The sequence below is a fragment of the Falco punctatus genome (assembly GCF_963210335.1).
Source record: "Falco punctatus genome assembly, chromosome: 3".
Classification (NCBI taxonomy): Eukaryota; Metazoa; Chordata; class Aves; order Falconiformes; family Falconidae; genus Falco; species Falco punctatus.
Genome location: NC_137582.1, coordinates 76,686,179 through 76,709,270, shown reverse-complemented (window position 1 = coordinate 76,709,270; position 23,092 = coordinate 76,686,179). Strand labels below are relative to the sequence as shown.

The 23,092-nt window shown below is 37.1% G+C and overlaps 1 protein-coding gene across 3 annotated transcripts in view; it reads right to left on the bottom strand.

Annotated features, from left to right (window-relative positions):
* The window catches only part of TMEM245 (transmembrane protein 245), an 83,052-nt gene that overhangs the window by 41,658 nt on the left and 18,302 nt on the right, over nt 1–23,092 (bottom strand). For 2 of the 3 annotated variants that reach the window (XR_013926927.1, XM_080380000.1), the window contains exons 5-11: nt 22,371–22,580; nt 17,172–17,341; nt 12,262–12,285; nt 5,695–5,799; nt 4,309–4,391; nt 2,152–2,242; nt 1,248–1,346 (exon numbers count right to left, since the gene is read on the bottom strand). Coding sequence is in view for 2 of the 3 variants with exons in the window: in XM_080380000.1 (XP_080236126.1) it covers nt 1,248–1,346; nt 2,152–2,242; nt 4,309–4,391; nt 5,695–5,799; nt 12,262–12,285; nt 17,172–17,341; nt 22,371–22,580 (782 nt within the window). In the remaining variant the exon portion in view is untranslated. The remainder of the gene's footprint in view (nt 1–1,247; nt 1,347–2,151; nt 2,243–4,308; nt 4,392–5,694; nt 5,800–12,261; nt 12,286–17,171; nt 17,342–22,370; nt 22,581–23,092) is intronic. The other variant, XM_080380001.1, reaches the window with a different exon arrangement.

Here is a 23,092-nt window from a genome sequence, read left to right as displayed (position 1 = left end):
TGCCAACAGCATCCAGGGATACAGGCTCCCAGACTGTAGGCAGCAAGCATCAGTGTGTTCCTGAAGCTCTTTCTGCCATTTTGATTGCTAGGAAAGCTGTTTCTTACCCTAACCACAAAAGCACCTACAAGAAAGAAGCCTCATAGCATTCCATCAAGTAATAGTTGCAGGAATGAAATCACGTAACGCAGTGAACAAAGACACAACCTGTGCTGCACACTGCAGCAACAAACAAGCTGTACTCCCACAGCACACATGGTGACACACAGCCCTGCTGAAGGATACAGTGCTATGGACCACCCAACACAAAGGTTTATCAGTGTAACTGTATCAAAAGTAGGCACTTTTCTTGGTCCAGCATTTAACACTGAATACTCCCAAAGTGCTTAAGGCCAGCAAAATCTATTGTAGATACAAGCTCTCCTTTCTCCTCAGCAATCCCGTATTTCCTCAATAGTATGTAGTCTCTCTACATGCTCTTCTAAAACATTATCTTGTCAGAAAAAAACCCTGATTCTTTCCCTTTCTATTCTGACTGCTATATTGAAACTCTTGCTATAATACAGAGATCTTCTTGGAACTTTACAAGTACTTTAAAAAAGACCGTATAAAGAAAAGTGTTAATATACTATAATTGCAATTACTTAAATATACAGAAGTATTTCAGGGGTACATCTGGATTTTGATATTTCCATTGCACCATGGCTAATTAATTGCTTTTTCCTTTAAAAGGCAAACAGCACTGGCAGCATGGAAATGGTTTAACTTACCAACTTTTCAAGATTCAGCATGCAGAACCTATTATAGGAAGACTAATACATTTGGCAAAAACGCACTGTAAGAAACCTAGTGAAAGGACAATTTCTTTCTCAAAATTTCAAACTAATAAAAATTACACAAACCATGCAGAACACCAGTTTCTCCTCCTAACCTCTCAACATCACAAAAATTCAACAGAAAGCTCTGAACTATGAAATACTGAATATAATAATTAAGCAAGGACTAAATTAAATGGCATACATAAAAACATACATAACTATTTAAGCGAAGGACATGGCTCTAGCTGTACTCAAACCATGACTGTCAAATGATATATCTTATAAACCAGAAATCTTTACCAGCTTTTTATTGACTACCTTTGCTCAGCATTCCAACTTTTTGCTAATCTTTCTCAGAAACGCATACTTAGAATAATTACCTCAAAGCACTAAGTGACAGTTTATATAAATACCATTTAAGTTGCCTACCTTCACAAACCAAGAGTGATAAAGCCTGTCCCAGAGCTCTAGCACTTGTTTTTCAATCACAGCGGTGTTATTCACTTTTTCCCCTAAAATCTTGTGGAGCTAAAAGACATAGAAATCTTTTATTATACAGGACACTAGGAAGCTGGCATCTACCGATAAACTCCAAGCTAGATAAATCACCTAAGATTGTGAGTAAAGGCATAGCTCAAACCAAATTATTAGAAGAGCTGAGTATCAGTATGGAATACACACTTCAGACAACACTGTTCACAACATGAAGATTTTATCAGCAAAACAAATATTCTGCTGCACTAAGACAAGGACTTCTTTCTACACTGAAAAACCAATGCCATCTCTGAAATGCTTAATCCAAAATCCTTGATCATCTTTAAATATTTCCAATAATCTGAGATGTGTGCCAGATAGCAAAAGGTACAAATAAGGATCTTGGCAAATTCTCCTGAAGAAAGTTAACTTAAATAAATAGACTGTAATTTGAAAAATAAGATTTTTTTGTATTTATTTATCTGCCACACCCAGCCCACACAGAAATTAGAAGGGCAGGGCGGAAGGGAGGAATCAACATTGTCTACAATTGGACAGCTAAAGCCAAACGAAAAAAATTATTCACCTTTACTTGATGCATTTTCACTGGCAATAGTATTAAAATGATGTCAGATTTTTCAGCTCTTAAAAATAATTATTTCTCTGAGCAGAAAAGACTACTGAAATCACTCCCACTCTTCCTTCAACTCACAAACCTGAGTGTTTAAAGAATAGATCTGTCACCAAAATGGTTAACCACACAGAAAAGAATCAGTAACAAAAATCTTTTTATTTCTTTTTACTTTTATGAGATACAAGAAATGAAGACATGAAAAAAGGTGGGGGAGCTCACTCTTACCTTATGTGTGATCCATTCTCGGCCATATTGGTATACATTGTTAGCTGCCGAATTGAGTGCCTTCTGAATAACCTGGGCTTCTGGGAGCCAGCTAGTTGTTGGTTTTTTTAAGAAGGAAAAAAAAATATTAACTGCTACATATCTTACTCATTTCATTACATCCAAAACACATTAAAAATTAACATTTTCAAACAAACAGTTAAAGTTTAATACATATAAGCTTACTACAACTAGAATATTTCCTTTACATATCAAGGAACAGATTTTCTCAAAGCAAGTTTCGGGCATGTCATTGAATTTAGACTTCTCCGAGGTTCGTTAAACCTTAGTTAAATTGGTATCTCAACTTTTCAAGAAAGATCTGCTCTTCAATCTGTAGGCATGCTATTCACACTACATTCTTAGAAATTTTCCTAGGGTTCTAGTTTTCTGAAAATACTATACGAAGCAGTCTTATCTGGCTGCAAAGACAACCTTTCGAATTACAAGCTGAATGTAAATTCTTCACGTAGTTTCCCTGAAAAGGTGACCAGATGAAGCAACAGGTTTGGCCACTAGTTATTTCTAAGTCCCCAGCATCAGGTCACTTTCAAGCAATGGACCTACTGAGTTGCCAGCATTTCAACACTTGTGAATACAGGGCACACATTCTCTGCTTTGACCTTCTTTCTACATCTTAATTCAATGGCACATGTTGCAGCCCTTCCAAAACATGAAAACATTCCGGAAATAAAACTGCTGCATTTGTTCTACTTGACTGAAGATCAACATGGAAGCTCTTCTGTCTGTGTAACACTTCAGAAATGGTCTACATAGGAATTCCAAGAAATTTCAGTCACCTCTAAACATAATGAGCATCAAGCTCTGAAAGCTGGTTAAGCTTGATGCATTTGGCAAGACATATACTTACTCCTAATGAATTAAACGAGAGTGTTTGGATGCAAACACTGGAAGTAAAAATTTTAGCTAAAATTCTGCTAATTACTTAAATAGCACTCCAGTATTTTCATTATGTGAATAAGCTTCTGACAGTCAAATTTCCATTTTCCTACTTATATTCCATTTTATGGCAAGACGGAAAGGCCGAACAACACCAGAGATGCCATGAAGGACTAAACAAACACATTTTGAAGTACTTTCTGTTCTCTTGATTGCGATTACTTAAGTATTGCTAAAGCACTTATTTTAACTGTAACATTTTAGTTCTGGTTTTGAAAATTTCTCTTGCTCTTACAATACAGCATGCACTTTCTTCCAATCCTGTTAAACCATCATCACTTTTGTTAAGAAAGTGCCCTTGAAAGAAGTCAACCATTTTTGTCCAGGAGAGGATTCTTTTTGCTACTAAGTACCTGGACTCATCTCTACCCCATGTCTGTTTAGCTGAAGCAAAACAAAAGCAAACTAACATCTCCCCCTTCAAAATCACACTCTTCAGTCTTGCCCATTCCCCCTCAGCTGTTCGTGCAAATACTTCTTTGCTTACCAGTGTGCCCTTGTTTTTCTCTGTATGCAGTTCTCTCAAAATCTTTATTCTCCTTTAATATTTGCCTTAGTGCTTGATCATTACATAGACCAGATCTTACAAGCTTCCCACTACATACACTATACTCTTAATAGCAACAGCCCTTCCCAACTGATTCATACAAAACTCTCCCTATCTACCATTCTTTCCACCCTTGAACTCTTCTTTGATTCACTCCAAAAACATTTTCTTCAACTCCTATTCCTTCAAAGGCATTCTGCAGCCAGCTTTCCACATTGAAAAAGTAATTCAGCTCTCCTATCCTAACTTTCTATACGAGAGCGCTCTTTGCCATTACTTTTCTTTTGCAGCTAAAAGGGAAAAGAATATTGACCTCTTTATTCTCTGCACTATACAAGTTTTTTCTCCAAAACTGTAACTACGTAAGTTTATACAGCTGTCCTTCTCCAACAAAGTCCGAGTCCTCAAATGAGATACCACACTGACAGTCCTCCAGAGTAATGCATAAACCCTACTGCTGCCTAGGAGTTTAGCTTTTACATCTGCCTGCAACAGTCACTGCCATTTCCGCTCACCTAGAGGATTTTTTTAAAATTAAAAAGCTAGGCATAAGAGCACCTGGAAGCTTGCTCATCCACCCTATACTATTTGCTTAACTTCAGCATTCTTACTTTGCCCATTCTGGATGACTGGCTACTGTCTCATTGATCAAGCTGCTTGTGACTTGAATCATGTGAACACTCTCTTGATGTACCTAAATTAAATATAGAGAGGGAAAATGTTATGTAATGTAAACTAGAACTGTTCCAACATTGAGAGGCTACTTTTTTTTTGGGGGGGTGGGGGGGTGGGGGTGGGGGGAGGACCAGTTTGTACATTCAAAGAATAACTCTTCCAATGCAGACAACCCATTATGAAGAATGAAGTGCCATTAACCAAAAAAAGCAGTCAATACAATAATCATCAGTCTGTTCTGACAATTTTGGTCACACACTCTGTGACTAGTAATAGCAAACAGAAATTTAAAGCTTATCTCATCAGTGGCAAAAAAAAATAGTGATGTCAGGGAAAGTACTAAAATACAAAGCATAGTTTCAGATATACTTTAAGCCATGGATCAAAGAAGTGTAAAAATTAATGAATGCGCAGCTCTAACATGACTAACCACACTATAAAGTGCCTCAGCAAATTAATTCTTTGATAAGAGTGATAAAAGATAGTTTTTATAAATATCTTAATGTTCCTTTTATGAACATAAGGAAGCTTTAGGCAGGGGTGTTTGCACAACTCTTAAAGGTTTTCAATTTTAAGTACTCGACATTATACATTATATAAGCCTACATGGGGGGCGCGGGGGGGGGGGGGGGGGGGGGGGGGGGGGCGGAGATTGACATCAGAACCCATTGATTTTTGTTCCATAGCTGTATTCAAGTCAAACATTCAATCTCCGCTGACTCTTTTAAAGTATGAACACACGCTATTAAAAAAACACCAAACAAAAAAGTACACCAGTGACCTCTTCTGGTGAGCAAAAAAGAATCCTAACAAACCAAAACTCAATTTCAGAGAACATCTGATCATGTATCTCAGCACATTTAAACTCGGAACAGAATACCATAAGGTTATTACAGGCAATTACACAAACAAATTGATAAACACACCTTACGCATTTTGCAAATGTTTCTGATGCAAGGTAAATTGTAAAAAAAAAAAAATCTAAGTGGATCTGATGTTGACAAGAAAAGTGTAACAGAAAGCAAACCAGATCTGTTCCTGTAATATATAAGCTAGTAATTCTTTCACTAGAATAAACTCCATTTTTCCAAGTGCCTATGCATTAGTGTTGTCATATATGTAAATAAACATATAAAGACAAATATAATCATAGATTTTTACATATAAGAAGTCTTAGAATGGTAACAAGTTCAACTACAAAACATTTTAGTTGCTACATTTTTAAGATAATTCTTTAAGCTACACAGTTTTGCATAAATATCAGTAACTTTCATTCAGCATTTAAAATAAGCTCTGTTATTATATTCCTTAGTGCACTGTACCTTTGCAGTAAGGAGCAGGGCTAGCAGAAGGGTTCCTATCACTAGCAAAAATATTATGAAAATGCTGATTATTTTATCTAGCATTTTCTCCAACCACACGATCATCTGTGCAGAAAAAAAGAAAAAAGACAAATGGTAGCATATAAATCAACCTTTAATGAAAGCAATGTTACATGACAGTATTGTTCTGTTTATTTACAGTCACAGTGCAAAACCAGGCTCTAATCAAACAGCATTTATGCCCAAGCTTGGAGATGAACAATTAACAAGCAATGTTAGCATGATTAAGATCATGGTATGACATGTGATTTTGCAAACAACACTTACATATTACCACAAGACACAGCAAGCTCTTTGCAAAGCAAGCAATAATTCAACATTTACGTACTAGAACTGAAGAAGCTAGCATTCATGTCAGCTATGAACCTAGAAATTTGCCTTTGTTTCTTGTCCTTCAGCAACTTGGAAACTTACAGATACTATCTGCACAGGCCTTGGAAGCCATGAAAGTACACTGTAATGCACAACCATGACTTTGAACCCTGAACAGCTACTGGCCATCTAAACAGCAAATGAGGTATTTCTGCAAGTAACCAAACTTTTAAAGCTGTTCGTCACCTTCTGAACTGAAATGGGACTGGAGGTTTTCTACATGATTGAACATCAGGCCAATTATTCAGCAGTGACTATTTCTATCCACTTTCAATCTCAAAAGGATGCTCAGTATTACACATGCATCAGCTAAACCTACTGATAGAGGAAAGAGGTGTGTACGTTCCTCTGTCAGTTTATGGAAAGACCCATTCTATACATGTCCACAAATACTGACAGCACTTAAGATGAGAGAAATTCTGATAACACCGTTTAAAACAATAAAACTGCTCTGCAACATGACTATGCAGTGCTCTAGAACACAGCAAGCTGAGCTTCATCTCATACACAAAACTGACTGTTTACATAAAAAGCTGTGAAAGCCCATGCAAGTATGACCAAATAAATTTTCCTAGCTTCTACGGTTCAAATACAAAGGCTATTTTTACTCCATCTAGCACTACTGCAGGAAAAAGCAGCAGCAGCAGGGCAGCTGTAAAACTTTTGCTTTAAGAGGACTGAGGTCAAAGCCAATGTACAGTAGATGAAAGTATTTCCAAGTGAGTAACAAGGTATATATTCAGCAATTAAGCTGGTAACTTCTCAGTTAAAAGATTTTACAGAACTACTAATATGCTTGCTGATGGTTTACATTAGTTCTTTCTTCATTATTTATCCCATCCCTACACATGAAGAGGGCCCTGGAACAACTCACTCCCACAGACTGCTCTGTGATGACTGAATCGGTTAACATGGAAGTAACACCTCCTATCTGAACCAAAAGTAAGGATTTTTATTTTTTTTATGCTCATCCTGAAGAATCTGAACAGTTAAGTGCATGAAGCAATTATTTTTAAACTTCACGTTATCTAAATTAACACAAGGATTATATTCAGCATCTGAGAACTGTTGTTTAAAATTATAAAGAAAAAAATGGAAAAAAAGCAAAATCCTTTTACAAGAAACAAGGTGTTGAGCCAGCAATTTTTTGTAACAAAATCTGCACTATATTACGACCTGTAGAAATGAATTCCGAGAACCTGAAGAAATCTGCAAAATCTTCTGGGTTAGATATTTTTTAACATTTTTCAGCATTACTGTAATAATTCAGCCATCAGATATTGCCTTGCCAGTGCTAGAGGGAAGGTACCTTCCTGCAGCAGTCCTGTACGCTTTCTGAAAAACTCTAGTAGACCCTACATAGGGCTGCTACCTCTTTGGAAATAAGACCGAAAACAGAATTTGCTGTGCCCTTCCAAGCGAATACATCTATGGATTATGTGATAGAAAAAAATTCCCTGTTTTAAAAGTCAGAACACAAAAGTATCACTGAAAAACTGACAGCCAGGGGGTGGAAATTTTCTAGCATGGGCTTCAAAATGAGGCTATTGAAAATTAAAGCTGCCCTTGTTATTTCTTAATTAACTAGGTTCAAACTATTTGCTGTTTACTTTCTAAGTTAGAGATGAAAGAAATCCACTGGCTAGTCTTACACATAGTACCTTAATCAGACTCACTGAATCCAAGAAATTGGAGGTACTGTGAAGAGATTTCAAAAAACACTAGCCTCAATGATTGTGTAAGTATAATACAATAATACAATAGATAAAATCTCAGTGCAGCTGAAGCTGGAAGCTTTAGATGTTTCACCATGGTAGCAAATAGTGGAGGACTCTCTCTGAACTGGAACGTGACAAACAGCTGATCTTTCCTTGACACTCTTTACTGTGGGTTGGAGTACACTTACACAGCCACTGAAGTGCAGCTGCAGCACATGTAAAGCCTAAACTACCTTTAATCTAGTTAGTAATGGTAGCACTGATGTACAGTACAGGCAGCAGCCTCAGCCATGCAAGCCCACCCTGTGTTTATTTACTTGGGCAGGCAGCCCAAGCAAGCTAGATGAAAGCCAGCTCTGATATGCCTACAGGTACTGCAATTACATGTCTCACCATAGTCTTAAGGAAATTCAAGATATACAACTGGTACAGACACATCACAGGAGAAGACTGAATTGGATTGAGTATTGTAGAAGCAAAAGCAGATGCCCAACACTCATTTAGGGATGTATTTACTCCTTTGCCTTTAATTTGCTTTCTATTAAACCTCCCATCCCTCCTCTACATTCACCCACAATACTTCCTTAAGAAGCACTCACCTTTGCGCACTCACGCTAAATAATGCACAGGTGCTATGTTGCTGCAGGTAAGCTAGACTGTTAAATCCCTGTGTGCTCGTACTTACCACTGCATCAGGTCCAGACTTTGTTCTTACCCCCAACCCTGTCAGACCTCCCTTTACATCCTTCCTGTAAACCATGGGCATGCACACAAAGACAAACATGTACTAACTAAACACTAGTCCTTAGCCAGAGATCATGAAATTCAGTTCCAAGCTTCTAATCTAATGGTTAGTCAACAGCAGGAAGCCAATGCTGTCACAACATCCAAAATTACACAAAGGTAAAAGGAAAGCCAGGCTCCTAAGCTACAGAAGGTCACACTTCTGAAACCAAACTGAAATGTTAGTGATTTGTAATACTGTCCACCAAAAAAATATCCTCAATTGCCAAAGTTTTGAAGGCGAAGGTATCAGCTTTATTTTTTTTTTTTAATTTATCTCACTGTAAAAAAGGTTTTAAGATAAGTTGCATTCTGTTCAAATGCTTCTCAATAATTTGCAAGTACTCTCTGTATCATCATCCAAAGTTGAAAGCAAACTGTATTACACTGAACTGTAAGAGAACTATAGTTCACGCTTAACAATCTAGAAACCTACTATCTAGTCAGGTTCTCCATGTTACGCAGAATGATACATCATCTATGAATTCATATTTTCATGCTTCACACTGCATAGCCATCAGAATACTAGTTTTTCTACTATGTTTTATTTACTGCTTTACCCACACAGTGAAGCATACCTGGACATCTACTTCATTTTCAATTAAATCTACATGAAATTACCAAAAAGGACTATTTTTTTTTCTTTAATCAACTTCACTGTCTATCAGGATTTTTTTCCAAGACATTTCTTAGACTTGATATCTCCTTTTAGTTCAGTTAATATTTGAGGATATCATCTTATTAATACCATCTGATTGAGAATAAGGGGAAACCTGCAATCAGGACACATCTCAGGGTTACGTTAAAATGAGTCAGATGAATAGTTAAGTTAGAAAAGCTACAGAACGGTCTATATGAGGTGTCAAGCCTACTCACAACCACTGTTCCTCCAATAGCAACAGCAGAATTCAGCAACTCTTTCTAAGGACTCCTGCCATAGACAATGTTATAAAGAACAAGTCATGCTAGTTCAACCAAACTTATTCTATTCTTTAGGCTACATATACAGTGCTAAACTATGTAATTACATACTATTGTTTGCCAAAAAAACCAAACACCAAACCACCAAAAACTTCACAGGTAAACTACAAACCCCAAAACAACAACAAAAACCCAACAAAAAACAGAGACTCGCAAGGAGCTCTTTGACAGAAGCTCTTAGAACAGAAAAAAACCAACAAACCAACCCAAAAATGAAAAAAGTTTATCACTATCAGCCATAACCAACCACCATTTCAAACTATGCCACCTCTAGATGGCATATTTTTAGTTTCTTGGGAGAACACAAAAATAAGTATCTGATAATCCACCAAGTACTTCCCTTCAAAGACACACAAAAAGGAAAAGGTTGCAAAGAAATCAACCTTTTAACTGCATCCAGTGTTCTGTATTACAAATCTACTTTCTTTGCCTCTTGTAGAGTATGATTTTTTTCCAAACGTAATTATTTTTAGAAAAATCACCACAAAACAAAACAAACTCCAAGAACCTGATACAGTTTGCACAGTATTTTTTTGCCTTCTTTTTGTTTCCTTCCCCTTCCCATCTGGATTATAATATTATTACTACTTGCTCACACTACGGGACTTTCAGGATCTCCTATGACACTGTAAAGCTAAACAGTAGTTTTCAAAAATAGCTCCTAGGATCTAAAAAAACTCTGTTAAGAAACTATATCCATAAGTTTTGCCCAATAATGCAAATCTCTACACTAAAAATAAAATCTAGACTTACAGAGTTCAAATCAATCACAGAGAAAGTATTTTTGCAACCTATCAATATCAAGGAAAAAAAAACGACCTACATACATGAATTTTCAAACAAGCAAACGACAAACTCAGAGCCAGAAAAAAGGGAGTAGTTGAGCCTAAACTTTCACCTGCGGCACACTGAACTCAGCTCTTCATCCAAACTGTGCTAACAAACCAAAACCCAATAAAAAAATAATAATTATGAAGGGTTATGGTTGTACATATTTACTAATTGTAAGTCAATCACATAACACAAACATTTCAAAGTCAGAAAATAAAAATGTAATTTACAATCAACCAAACTATATTCGAGGGCAAAAGAACATTTAAAATTGCCCTCTTAGTGTACAGTTACAGCTGAATCATGAAGGAAGCAACTCTACCCTCTTGTTCAGAAACAGAGAGCCCCCCCCCATCATATAACCCTGAGTTCACTGATTAAATGCTGAAGATCAAACTTTCTAAATTCATTATAGCTGCTCAGCCTGGACACCACAGGTGTCCAGCGTTATTCCCCATCTTACACCCACAGCTCTGCAGCCCCATTTCATCGTTTTCAAGAACCTTTTGCAGAGCTGTGCCAGTGCCTCCCATGGCCTCCATGCTCTACTCTGTTCCACTTGTTTCTAACTACAGGATTTCAGGTGTCTTTCACAACATGCAAGTCAAACAAGATCTATGGTTTCTATTGTGCTAGCTACCGAATGGAAAGGATGAGTTGTTGTTTATAAAACCACAGTAACCACTCTGACTCTCCCACCAATACTGAAGTGGTAAGCGAGGATAAAAGTTACTGCTGGAAGCATAACCTATTTGCAAATATGGTATCTGATTGTCTCTCATTTAGCTACTTAGTTTTCATATATTTTATCACATGTAAGATTTTCACCTTTAAAATTCTGAGGTCCTCCACATATACATACACTTCAGACATCCCTCTCCAGCTCTGCACTTGTTTGAAGCAATGACACTGCCCAAGTCCCAGAGAGGTATCACTGCATTGAGATGATGTCCAGATTTCAGTTACACATGAGGCCAAACACGGACTGAATCAGTTTTAATTTCTCGTGGGATGACAATCCCCCAAAGAACAATAGTTAGCTCTAGTTGACTAGGATGAACCATGGGAACTGAGGAGTACATTTCTCATAAAAGATATCACACGCTTTTAAAAGTTACACAAAAGAAGAAAAAAACCACCACGTTTTAGCTATACCAACTGCTTTTATAATTATTTTTTCTTCCCTGAAGACTGTCATAAGGTTCAGCAGTTCTGAGACCATGCATATTCTCATTTCACTCCTGCTACACTAAATACCACAAAGTACACAGGCCAGTTTGACACTTCAGAAGCAAAAGATTCACAGCACTGACTGAAGCCAGTCAATGCACTATTTGCAAGCACTTACATTCATAGTTTCACAACTGTGCTTCACCCTCACCACTCCCATGTTAATGTAGTTAACTGATGTTTTCTCTGAGCAGAGAACAGCTCTCTACTCTGGGAAAAAACTGGGTTTGTTATGCATACAAGTGAAGACCAGGTGGAAATCAACTGTTGTTAAATGGAAGTGTCGCTAAATGAAACTACCACTTGAAAGGCTAATCCAATATCCTGCTGTACAAAACATTTAACTATGTGCATTCATTTCGGTAGAAGACAAGAGATCAGGCATTATTTATGACCTTCAGTAGCTTATATCAAGAGCTGGAAAAGAAACACTTGGGAGAGAAAAAAAAATTAAGCAAGGCATGTTAAGGAGTGTTCATGCTAAAAAAAAAAAAAAAAAAAAAAAAAAAAAAGCAGCACACCAAAAAAACCCCACCGCTCCCCAAAACCACAGAATCCATTAGTTGGAATCACAATTTTTCTGTTTATTTACCTTCTTATTAAGCCAGTGCCACAGCTTGTCAGTGGCAGGGGGAGAGGGAAGAAAAGGGAAAAAAAGACAAGAACACAGTGGAAAATTATTGGAAAATGCAGTAATAGGGAAAAAAAAAAACAACCAACAATGAGAGGCAGGCAAAGTCATCCACAGAATGAAAATGAATTTGTTCCAGACACAAAGGTAAATTGCAATAGGAAGAAAAGATCACAACTTCTAATGCAAGAATCTAGATTTTACTATTAACATGCACTTTTTGAAACAAAGAGGGATGTAACAAATAAGAACAATTTTAATCATATTAACAGAGCTATCAGCATGATCTGGGCAATTCCACTTTAATTATACCAAGAGCTAACATTTCAGAGCAGGATTTGTAGAAGTACTCTGAGAAGGGCACTTTACCGAAACATGAAAACTTAACATGGGATACTTGTTTATTGCACTAATAGTCCCATTCAGGCAGTTTCCTATGTATTTCAAAACATTCCTATCATGTCAACTACTGTTAAACAAATTTTGTATGGTTTTTAGTACCACATTCATATTACAACATTGACATTCAATGGCACAACATCAAATATAATTAATTAAATCTGATATACACACAACAGCAAATTGTTGATCAAATAAATGTACAGATTTCATATAATTTTGTTGTTTGTGCAGAAAGCTCTCCACTTCTCAACTGTCAATTTCTCTTTTTGTGCTACAGTTATTTTTCCTTGCTAATTCTCACCCATGCTGCTCAAGTACACCCATTTTAGGACCTAGCTGATGTAGGACTATACTCTTAATTCTAGCCATTAGTAATCAGTTAGCAGCATAATCACAACAGTCAAAAGCTTCAATGTTATTCCTCTGTGTTAAGAGATTAAATCAAGTAAGTGAAGTTTGCTTCTCCTGGAAAACATCATCACTGAATGCTCAAGTAAATCTAGTGTTTTCACCAGTTGCCAGAAAATAATATTTCTCAATGAAAACATATAAGAACAATTCAAATTAAAAAAAAAAATCTCAGACTGTTAATTAAGTTGAATCAGAAACAAGAAACAGGTTTACGAAGAAACATGAACATCAGGAAACGTGAAAATAAAATACGTTACAAAGCATCCGCTTTTACTACTCGTAAAGAATCACAGTAATGGAAAGACAGCAAAGTTCCGAAAGCCTCCAACTGACACTGTAAAATTTGTTTCTATTTCACCTCTTCACCTATGGGATAATTTATCAGTCAAAAAAGGTAAAATTGTTTACTGATTCAACAACACACTTTTGCCTCTAACTTCACTTCTGCACATTAAAACCCACTACAGGGGTTTAGGTTTGTTTTGGAACAAACAGAGATCTCATGGCTCTACCTCTCCACTTTGTAAGTCCAATGCAATAGAAACTAGAGCTCTAATCTTAGCCTGAGATTTTAGCAGAATGTGAAAGGAAGCCTTTGGTATTTTTCTGTTATTTCAGCCTTCTGGCATTGGATCATAAATACAGTAACTAGGAAATAACATTATACGTCAAAAAACAGCAATTTTTTATTAACATTTAAGATGCTATCTGGGAGAGTTTACCTGCCTATTATCTTACCAACACCAATGTTAAGTAGTTCTATAAATGTAAACACACACATCTAAAAATAGGCTACAGCTTAATTTTAATCTTCAAGTTATCCAAAAAAACTAAGCCCACAGTCACTTTTGCAGTATTTTATTGGAAAACTATTTATGTAAGATCTTACACATCTTAGGAAGTATTTCCTAAAATAATACATGCACTAGTAGAGATTCTGCTTGTTTTCTGTGCTTGGTTTAACTACTTGCTAAATCTGGTACCAGAAGAATGAAACCTTGACTTTACCAAAAGTCCAAACGCTTTATTACTGTCCTCCATATAAAAAAATTCCAGTATGCTATACCTAGAAAAAGCATAACAACTACATGACTCACTGAAGTCTACCAGAAAGCATGCAGGCAAAATACTAGTACATTCTAATTAATAAGTCTAGTGCATGCAGTTGAGCAACAGCCTATACTGCTCAACTCCCTCGCAAATTCCAATAAAAAACAAAACTACAGTCTCAATATTAAAGACAACAGTTGTCTTTTAAACAAAAAAAAAGTTATTAGTTCCTGACTTGATAAAAACACGTATGATATCCTATCTACTAAGTTTTAAGATGACTTGATGAAAACCTCCTACTCTTTCCTCCAAGAAGTCTCTCACACCTGAACTGCTGCATCTGATGGCTCCACAGGGCAATGCACAACCAAGGACTAAGGAATACAGTAAGGACATCTTATTTCCATAGTCCATATTTAGAGCAGGCCTGCACATACAGGCACAGTTTGACCTAGTATTTATAAAGAAAATGAAAAGCAATGCCCTACTTTCTTTCCTCTGGACCAGAGCTTCTCTTCAGTTCAAATCTGTGTGCGTTTCCAAGAGGAAACCAGAGGTCGACAAGCAGTGGGAAAGAAGCAGAGAAGTTCTTTTCTTACTTTTATTTAAGAAACAGACATAATCAGTAAAGCTCAGAGATTGGCATGTGTAAGCAGTACTCTCCCATAATTTCTCATAATGGGTCCTTTTCCAGACCATCTACACGAGCCTCCTGCACTTCATCCGGGAGAAGACAACATGCCACTCTAAGACGCCTTCCTCATCCTCACTGCCTTTTACTCAAAACTGGAATTATTTCCTAATCAGGCATACCACTTTAGAAAGACCAAATAGTACCACTAGATATTTATGTGAAACAGACCTCAGCTAAGTACAAGAAGCCATTGACAAGAGCCCCAAGAATTCTGATGCTGAGATTCAGCCTGCAATTAACTCCGTATACAGAAAACAAAACCAAAAAAATCACTAGGCAGCTACAGCTCCCAGGAAAAGAAAGTTACAGATAAAATACTAAAAAATTAAACATCTAATTGCAAAGGAAATGATCTCTCATTCTTGGTTTCTCACACACACAAAAAAGGTAAGCTGTAACAATATATTCCATGAATTTCTATTTTGTGTTTGCATATTTTTACTTGCTCTTCAACAGTGCCTACTGAAGCCAAAATGTTTGGTAATCATACAGCTCTTAAATACAGCTCTTCCATCCTTCCTAAAAAAAATTACAAGGATGTAATTTTCATTCCTCTCCTTTCCCTGTCCCCACAAAAAAAATCACAACTGCCAATAACCTATGGCATTTCTTCCCAAATTCTCAGAGATAAGATGCATTCATGATTCTAGAACACACAGAATAAGCATACCCTAGAATTTAAAAGATATGAAAGCATTAGTGTGACAAACATTGGAAGACCACATATAATTCCAGTCACCCATGATAAAGCCAGGTGAACTGTAATTAGAACAGGCACAAACAAGGACAACAGAATCATGCAGAGTATCAAATGTCCTTCTTGTAATGGCTAGAAGAGCAAGAATTGCTTTAATATACAGAGCACAGACTCAGAAGAATATGACTGTCACCTAAAAAATGGGGGTGGGGGAGAAGATGGAGAAATGAGTTTTGCCAACACTGTTCTTCTGCTTAGACAAGAACACCACCAATATAAACTGACCTCAGATACATGTAAGCCAAAAAGCGGGAAGTTCTGCTGCACATTACAACAAAAGCCCTACCTTCTTTAAGGAGAAAAGACTTTGTGGAATTAAGAAGGGCACTGTATCATATAGTTATGCCATACAAGGATACTAAACATGACAACTCATGAAATGTAACACATACAATATTATGTCTGGAGAGTCTTCTTACAAAAGCTTTTAATGAAAAGCTTTGTATAAGGTAAGCTTTTATCCTCACGTGCTAATACTTTCCACTACCTTTGAAAAAAAACCCTTTATCTCATTCATAGCTGTATTCTACAAGGCTTTTCCTCTTTCAAATACTTCCCCAATGAACTCTGAAATACTTACTTATTTCCTACAGCCATTTTAATGCTTTTGTTGACCTTTTGACATCCATCTATGCATTAGATCTGGGCTTCAGCTCTTCCTTTTCCTGCAGGAATTCAGAGCTATGAACTGCAGACAGTTCTGCCAAAGTACAGATGCTCTGACAAATGTACTTACAAGGTTCAGCTCTTCAGTTCTACAAACTCTGAAGTAACAGCTTTTTCTAAATCAGAGAGTACTTCAACAACAGTTACAGAAAGCACATTTTTACACACTGGCATCGGTATTACAAACAAAATCTATCAGTTTAAGTCAAAACTTACAATTCTGAATGGAGGAGCCTTCATAACTTTGTGCAGCTTTCCAACTCCGCCATTTGCAATGCAAATGTGGGTGCATTTTGAGTGGAGAAGGGAGGGGAGCACAGAAGCCTTATTCTATGGCACTTCCCAGGTACCTTATGCCACATTATTTCCTCTCTTACAGAAGGGAGCCTCCCTTCTGTACCATCACTCCACTGTGTTCAGCAACTGTACTTCTACACAATATAAATAAATGCGTTCAAACTAGCTCAGGCCCTACTTACAGAATAAAATGGGTTACTTTTTATATTAAGTTTTCACAACAGAAGTCGGAATGTCTCATCCTTCAGATTAAAGCTCATTGTTTAACTTCAAAATCTCTGCGATCAGGTAAGGTGACTGAACCATGAAAAGTTTGCTTTACTCAGATAAGGAATCTTCTAAAGCTAACTCGACATTTAAAAATCAACTTCTGTCAAGCTTTGTATGTAATCATTTAATGAAGTTTAAACGTGTACTTAAGTGTGAATAGTGACAGAAGAGACATGGTTTATAATACACCATAAAACAGATATAGTCTTACATGAGAGACAGGTCCATTAGTGACAGACATTTATTTTAGAATTAAAGCGTCTCAGCATACAGTGAACAGAGATTAAAATCTTTCAGGTTGCTTAAGGAAAAAAGTAGAAATACCTTACTGTCAAGCTTTAGCATGACTCTTCCAAGCCCTCTGATGGGCCGTGGAGCAAGAGCTTCCTGACGTTCCTTCACAAAATTTTCAACAAGCTGCCACCAACTATTGCAACGGTTTGCCATGAAGTTCAAAACTCCAAAATGAGCCACAAGTTTTTTAAGTGCCCAAACTGTAACCACAAGAAGGGAATTAATTATGAGAGATTTCAGAGGAGCTCCACAAGACTATGCAACTATTCCATTCTGAAAGACCTATGAAAAAGAACAAAAAATATTCTTGAGTTTTATTTCCCATTAGACATCATTTTAGTACTAAAATCACTTGAAAATTCCAAATCTCCTCACTCACTTTACAGCTGTGCTTATCCACAGGGCATTTAGATGGCAGCAGAAGAAAGGTGCCTGCGCACTACCCAACCACACAGCTAACAGACTTGAGCAAGGCCTGGCATTAGCAGGTGCCATTCCACAATTCCAGTAAAGTGGATTTGTAACATCTTCACACATACACCACACCACACGACTACACATAAAATACCACATTCAGAACTTAACAGTATGTTATGCATAAAACAAAATTTTCAGCTTCAATTCTTAAATTTTAGGCCTTCTATACTGTTCAAGCTCTTATCTTTCCTTTAAGAATTAACAGCAGATCACGTGCAATTTCACAGATCACGTAAACCTACAACTGAAACACAACTGCTGATTAATTTTGCTTTTAAACATCAAAAACATTGTTTTGAGATGTGTTTTATCCTGAGTTGAAAACAATCGCACAAAGTTTCAGAAAAATTCATAACACTCCTCAAAACCAGACAAAGAAGCAATAGTTACAAGTCTTCTTCCCCCAAAAAAGAATTTTGCTACCACAAGCAGCTTTTCTCCAACAGTCTTAACGTATTTCCACTGTAAAATAGAGCTTCTCAGTAACCCTAGAAACATCCAGCATTACAGTTACAGAAATAAAAGCTCATGTCCATTTACTTGCCATGAAATAAGGCCCAGAGACTTCCTGCATAAGGCTTATTGTTCCAGTTCTGTGATGGCACTGCTCTCCCTGACTTACCGAGTACACACGCAGAACTTGTGAATCATCACAATCAGGAACGTAAAAGTAAACCCACATGACACAGATGAAACTTTCTTTGGACTCTAACTTTAACAGCCATGAACTATTTGCCATATTCTTTTTTTATTCAACATAATGTTACACCAATTACCTATCTTCTCATCACTGAAAATAAGAAAAGCAAGTGATCTTCCAAAGCCACTAGCAAATTTACTATCAGAACAGAAGACTTAATTAAATCGCATTATAAACAAATATTTGTATTACAACTGGTTTAAATGGAGTACTGTTGCAAAAGTATCAGTCACAAAGACACTTTTACGTAGCAGTAACAGACCAGAAGGTCTCATAACCCAGTCCTGGCATGAACTACTTACACACAAACCTCTGAACAAAACTATGCTCCATCCCCAAAACCTGAAAACTATGGTTCTAAAGGTAAACAAAGTGAACCTATTATCAACAGTCACTTCATTCTCCTAGTTGCTCCCTTTTTATACCAGAATTCAATAACAGCGAATGTCACACGTAGACCAAAAACTACAGTCTGTTAAAAAAATCTACTTAACACAGTAAAATAACTTTCTGCAAAAATGCTCCCTGTACGCCTCCAATTGTATCATATTTATAGCACCATTTGATACTGAACTCCCCATCAATACATTCAAGCTTATTTTTAATAAAGTGTTTTGGGATTTTTTTTGTATGAAGGACTACTCTCCAAACTAGATTCATTAATTACTGCTATACATCAACAGTACAATAACTCCTTCAGCCTCAAAAATTCACCTCATGCTTCTACTTGGAGATGTGTACAATGACATATATAGCCGAAAAGGTTAACTTTTAATAGCTACGGGGCATTTACCAAAGTTCCACAAGCCCCGGTTACCTGCAAAGCCACTCGTGTAAGTACTGGCTCACAGAGAGCTCGTTCAAGGATTTGCCGATACTTGGTTGACTTGCCCTCTGGCACCACCTTGTGGCCAATACGGGCTCTGTTCTCTTAAAGAAAATACTCTTTCTACTAAAGATCACGTGGCAAACATACAAAAAAGATGAAAACACAGTGCAAGTGCCAGCACCTGAATTACAGGTTGAAATTTTGTATAATGAAATGCAACTCACGGCAAATACACAAACTGCTGCTCAGCAAAAGAAGGCAAGCTTGCATTTTACAAGGTGAACAACATACCTGAAACGGCATTCTAACCTTTTGCTATTATTTAAGTGTTTAAATAGTATGTTCTAAAACAACTGAGTGTACGCTCATTGCAAAGGTGATGTCAGAAGGTGCTACAGCCACACAGCTGTAACTATGTTAGATTAAAAAGAGGCAAGAGAGAAAAGGCTGAAGGAGGGCTGTTTTTAGAAAGTTCTGAGCAAAAGAGAAAGGCTGCATAATAAAGAGATTCCACACATTTCCAGGAAGCAGAAAATGACCTGCAGACAGACAAAAACAGAAGCAAAAAAGAGAGATGTAACAGAGCAAACAAGGAATGAAAGCGCTTAAAAAGAGACAATACCATGATTCCCAGGCTCACATTACTGAACAAAAGGCTACAAGCCTTCTACAACCAGCTTTATTGCTTAGCCTTTGAATTCAAAAGTAATCTTTTCACCTTTTCATTTGATGGTGCAATTATAATTCTTCCACCCTCTCTACATTAAGCAATTTTAAAAGAGCATCCCATTATACTAAAGTACAAATGCCTTTAAAAAAAAAATGTTAACGGTACCAAGATATTTCTAATACTCTAAATGCTGCTTCGTGTTCCTTATATTCGTAAACACGATGATGAAATTAACACCTTTCTATTTAAGGTTTTGAAGGGTTATTTTATTTTACTAAACATAGAAGCATTCTCCCTAACATCTCAAAAATGCTTAGTTATTAGTCTCCTTAAACTCAAACAGTTGCAAGGAAACTTCCTTTATAAGCCCTCCTATTTTTAATACCACCTCTCTTCTAACAATCCAGGTTATCATCATTCACCTTCCAATGCTTAATGTGATCCAATGTTCTAAAAATGTGGTTCTCCTCATCATTATATTGCCTCTTCACTGTATTTTTGTGGTGATCTAGTAATAATCAGTTACATCGCAAGAAAAAGCACTTAAATGGCCGTGTCACTGCTAAGGCAAGTCACAAATATTCTCAAAATTGATTTATATTTTGACACGAAGTTTATTTTTTCAGATAGCCTTTTTAGACCTTATGGCTGGCAGCAGCAGTATTCATCCATTTCAGTTCTATATGTGCGCTTTTTAGATTTGTCTGGCTCAAGTTTAAAATCATTCATTGTTGTCTGCCTAACTGTAAAACTATCGCATCCATTTTTCGTCCCAGCCAACTATGTATTTCTGAACAGCGGTTATGTCACTCCTTGACTTTTCAATAAATTAAGTCATGTCAACTCTGCTTCTAGCAAGTCTAAAATTTATTGTCTAATCCTTTATCGGTTTTACGATTTATTTATGAGCTACATCCAACCTGGCATCGCCATTTCCCAGGATGCCCACACACCAAAGCTGGGCAGTTTCTTCTGTAGGAACTACGCTGGAATGAAACAAAGATGAACCTCCTCTCTGCTCTTACGCTGCGTTCAGCTGTTCATACATCTAACCATCGCTTTACCCTTCAGCTGCTGCTACAGCACCACAACCAAATGTGCAGCTGTCCCTTGCACCATGCCTCTCAATCACCGTGCCTCACAGCGCCCACAGCTCCTTGAACCTGTACACATGGCCCCACAGCCGTAATTTCCAGATGCACAACTAGACTTTGTTTATAATGGCTTTGTGTATTGAATGTAAATTGCAAGGTTTTGGTAGCAGGGTGGCCGCTGGGGTGGCCTCCATGGGGAGAAACCAGGGGCTACCTTGTGCCAGACACAGTTGGTTCCAGGTGGCTCCACAATGGACCCACCACAGGCCAAGGCTGAGCCCATCAGGCATAAGTGTGGTGCCTCTGTGAAAATATATCTAAGAAAGGGCAGAAAACACTAGAGAGGGAGAAGAGGAACACAGAGAGAACAAGTGAATAGAGAGGAAGAAGAAACAGAGGGAATAAAAAGGCCAGGGGAGTAAAAATGTTCCACAGCACAGCAGGCACATCACTCAGAGGGACCGTGGCCCGCGAAGGACCCATGCCGGAGCAGATACACCTATTGAAGAGACTGTGGCCGAGGGATGAGGAGACACCTGAGCTGGCACCTCCCCAAGGGGACTGCAGCACATGGATGAGCCCACACTAGAAGACAGAAAAACAGCGATTGACTTGAGGGTGCCTGGACACTAGCTGGGGCCAACCCACCACACTTGCTAAAAAGTAAAATAGTTACATGTAAGTGTTACATAGATTTCAAAATGCTGAAAATTAGTGTTTTAACTGAAGTTTAAAGAAAATCCAAGCAAATCAGGAAACTCTTTTTTTACAATAGGGGGGTGGGAGGAAATGCCTTCAGATTCATAGTAGCTCATGCATATTCCCAGAGTTCCCACCTTCTCTATTCACTCCCCTCAAAGAGTATTAAAAAAAAAAAAAAAAAAAGGCATTCAGTTTTATAACCATCTCTTTAGATAGCTACCATAACTACTCCATTTTTGCTTGACATATAAGAGAACAGATGCATGTAGATGTGAAGCAACAAAGCTAATTAACCTTAGAGCTAGAATTAGAACCAAATTTATCTTGTCACTTGTCCACAGAGCCTAGCAACCCATTTTTAATGGAAATTAAGTTAACATGAGCTGTACTTCACTACTGAATAACAGCTAAAATATTTTTTCTCCATAGGTGCAAAACCAAAGACATCACAAAGAAGAAAAACAAAAGTACTCTAAATCAGAAGTATTTTTACAATGTAAGGTATGGCACTAAATTATTCCAGGTAACTACAACAGACAAAGCAATCTTACAGAGTTGTTCACTACATGGTGACAGTACAAATCAATCTTCCTATTTGAAGCTACAATTCATATCTTGTCTTAACAAAAAGCCTTGAAAAAGTTTTAAATTACAATTCATACAAGCCTACAAGCCTTTCCTTCTATTTTATTTAACACAAAGCCTAAGGCTATCAAAGTCATTATTTAACATGCATTTCTAATAATTGGATTATTACCTGCAAAAGGCACCGGCAACAGCTGCACAATCCAGAAATTTAGCCAGATCTGGACAATGACAATGGCCCACACAAGTGTAACAAAGTAAATATCACTAGTCTTCTTTTTTCTAAGAAAAGATCCAATCTCAGGTCTTTGTCTGCTCCCAGAAGATGAAGAAGAGGAGAAAGATGATGAAGCATGTGGAGGCTCATCACCTTCTGTTGCTCCTAAAACAAAGAAATGCAAACAAAGAAGTGGAAATATCAGATTAATGTTCACCACAGAACAGAATATGCTCCCTAGTCCCAAATTAAGCTCTTTATTTTTGTTTTGGCTGGTTTTTTTTAAATTTGTTTAAAAGACAGAGACTGCCTTGGCACTGATCTGAATTTTGAAAAGCTAGAACAGGGCTGTGTAAGCTCTCCCACATCATGCAATACCATGCCAAGCAGTGCTGGGAGAAGGAGAGAAGAAAAGATGCTGCAGCCTCTAAGAGGCCTCCTGTCACTGCAGGTAAGTTACAAGCCAAATATATTTTATCAAAGAATCACAAAACTCTGAAAAATACCTAATGTAATTCAATTCTAAAAGAAATCTAAAGTCTTAAAAGAAATCTTTGATTTCTCTTTATTTCAAGTATTGAAAAACAAATCTTAGGTTTAGCCCATTTAAAGAAAACAAAAAAATACAACATACATTGAAGAGAGAGCTTGTATCTTACAGATTTCTTACTACACTT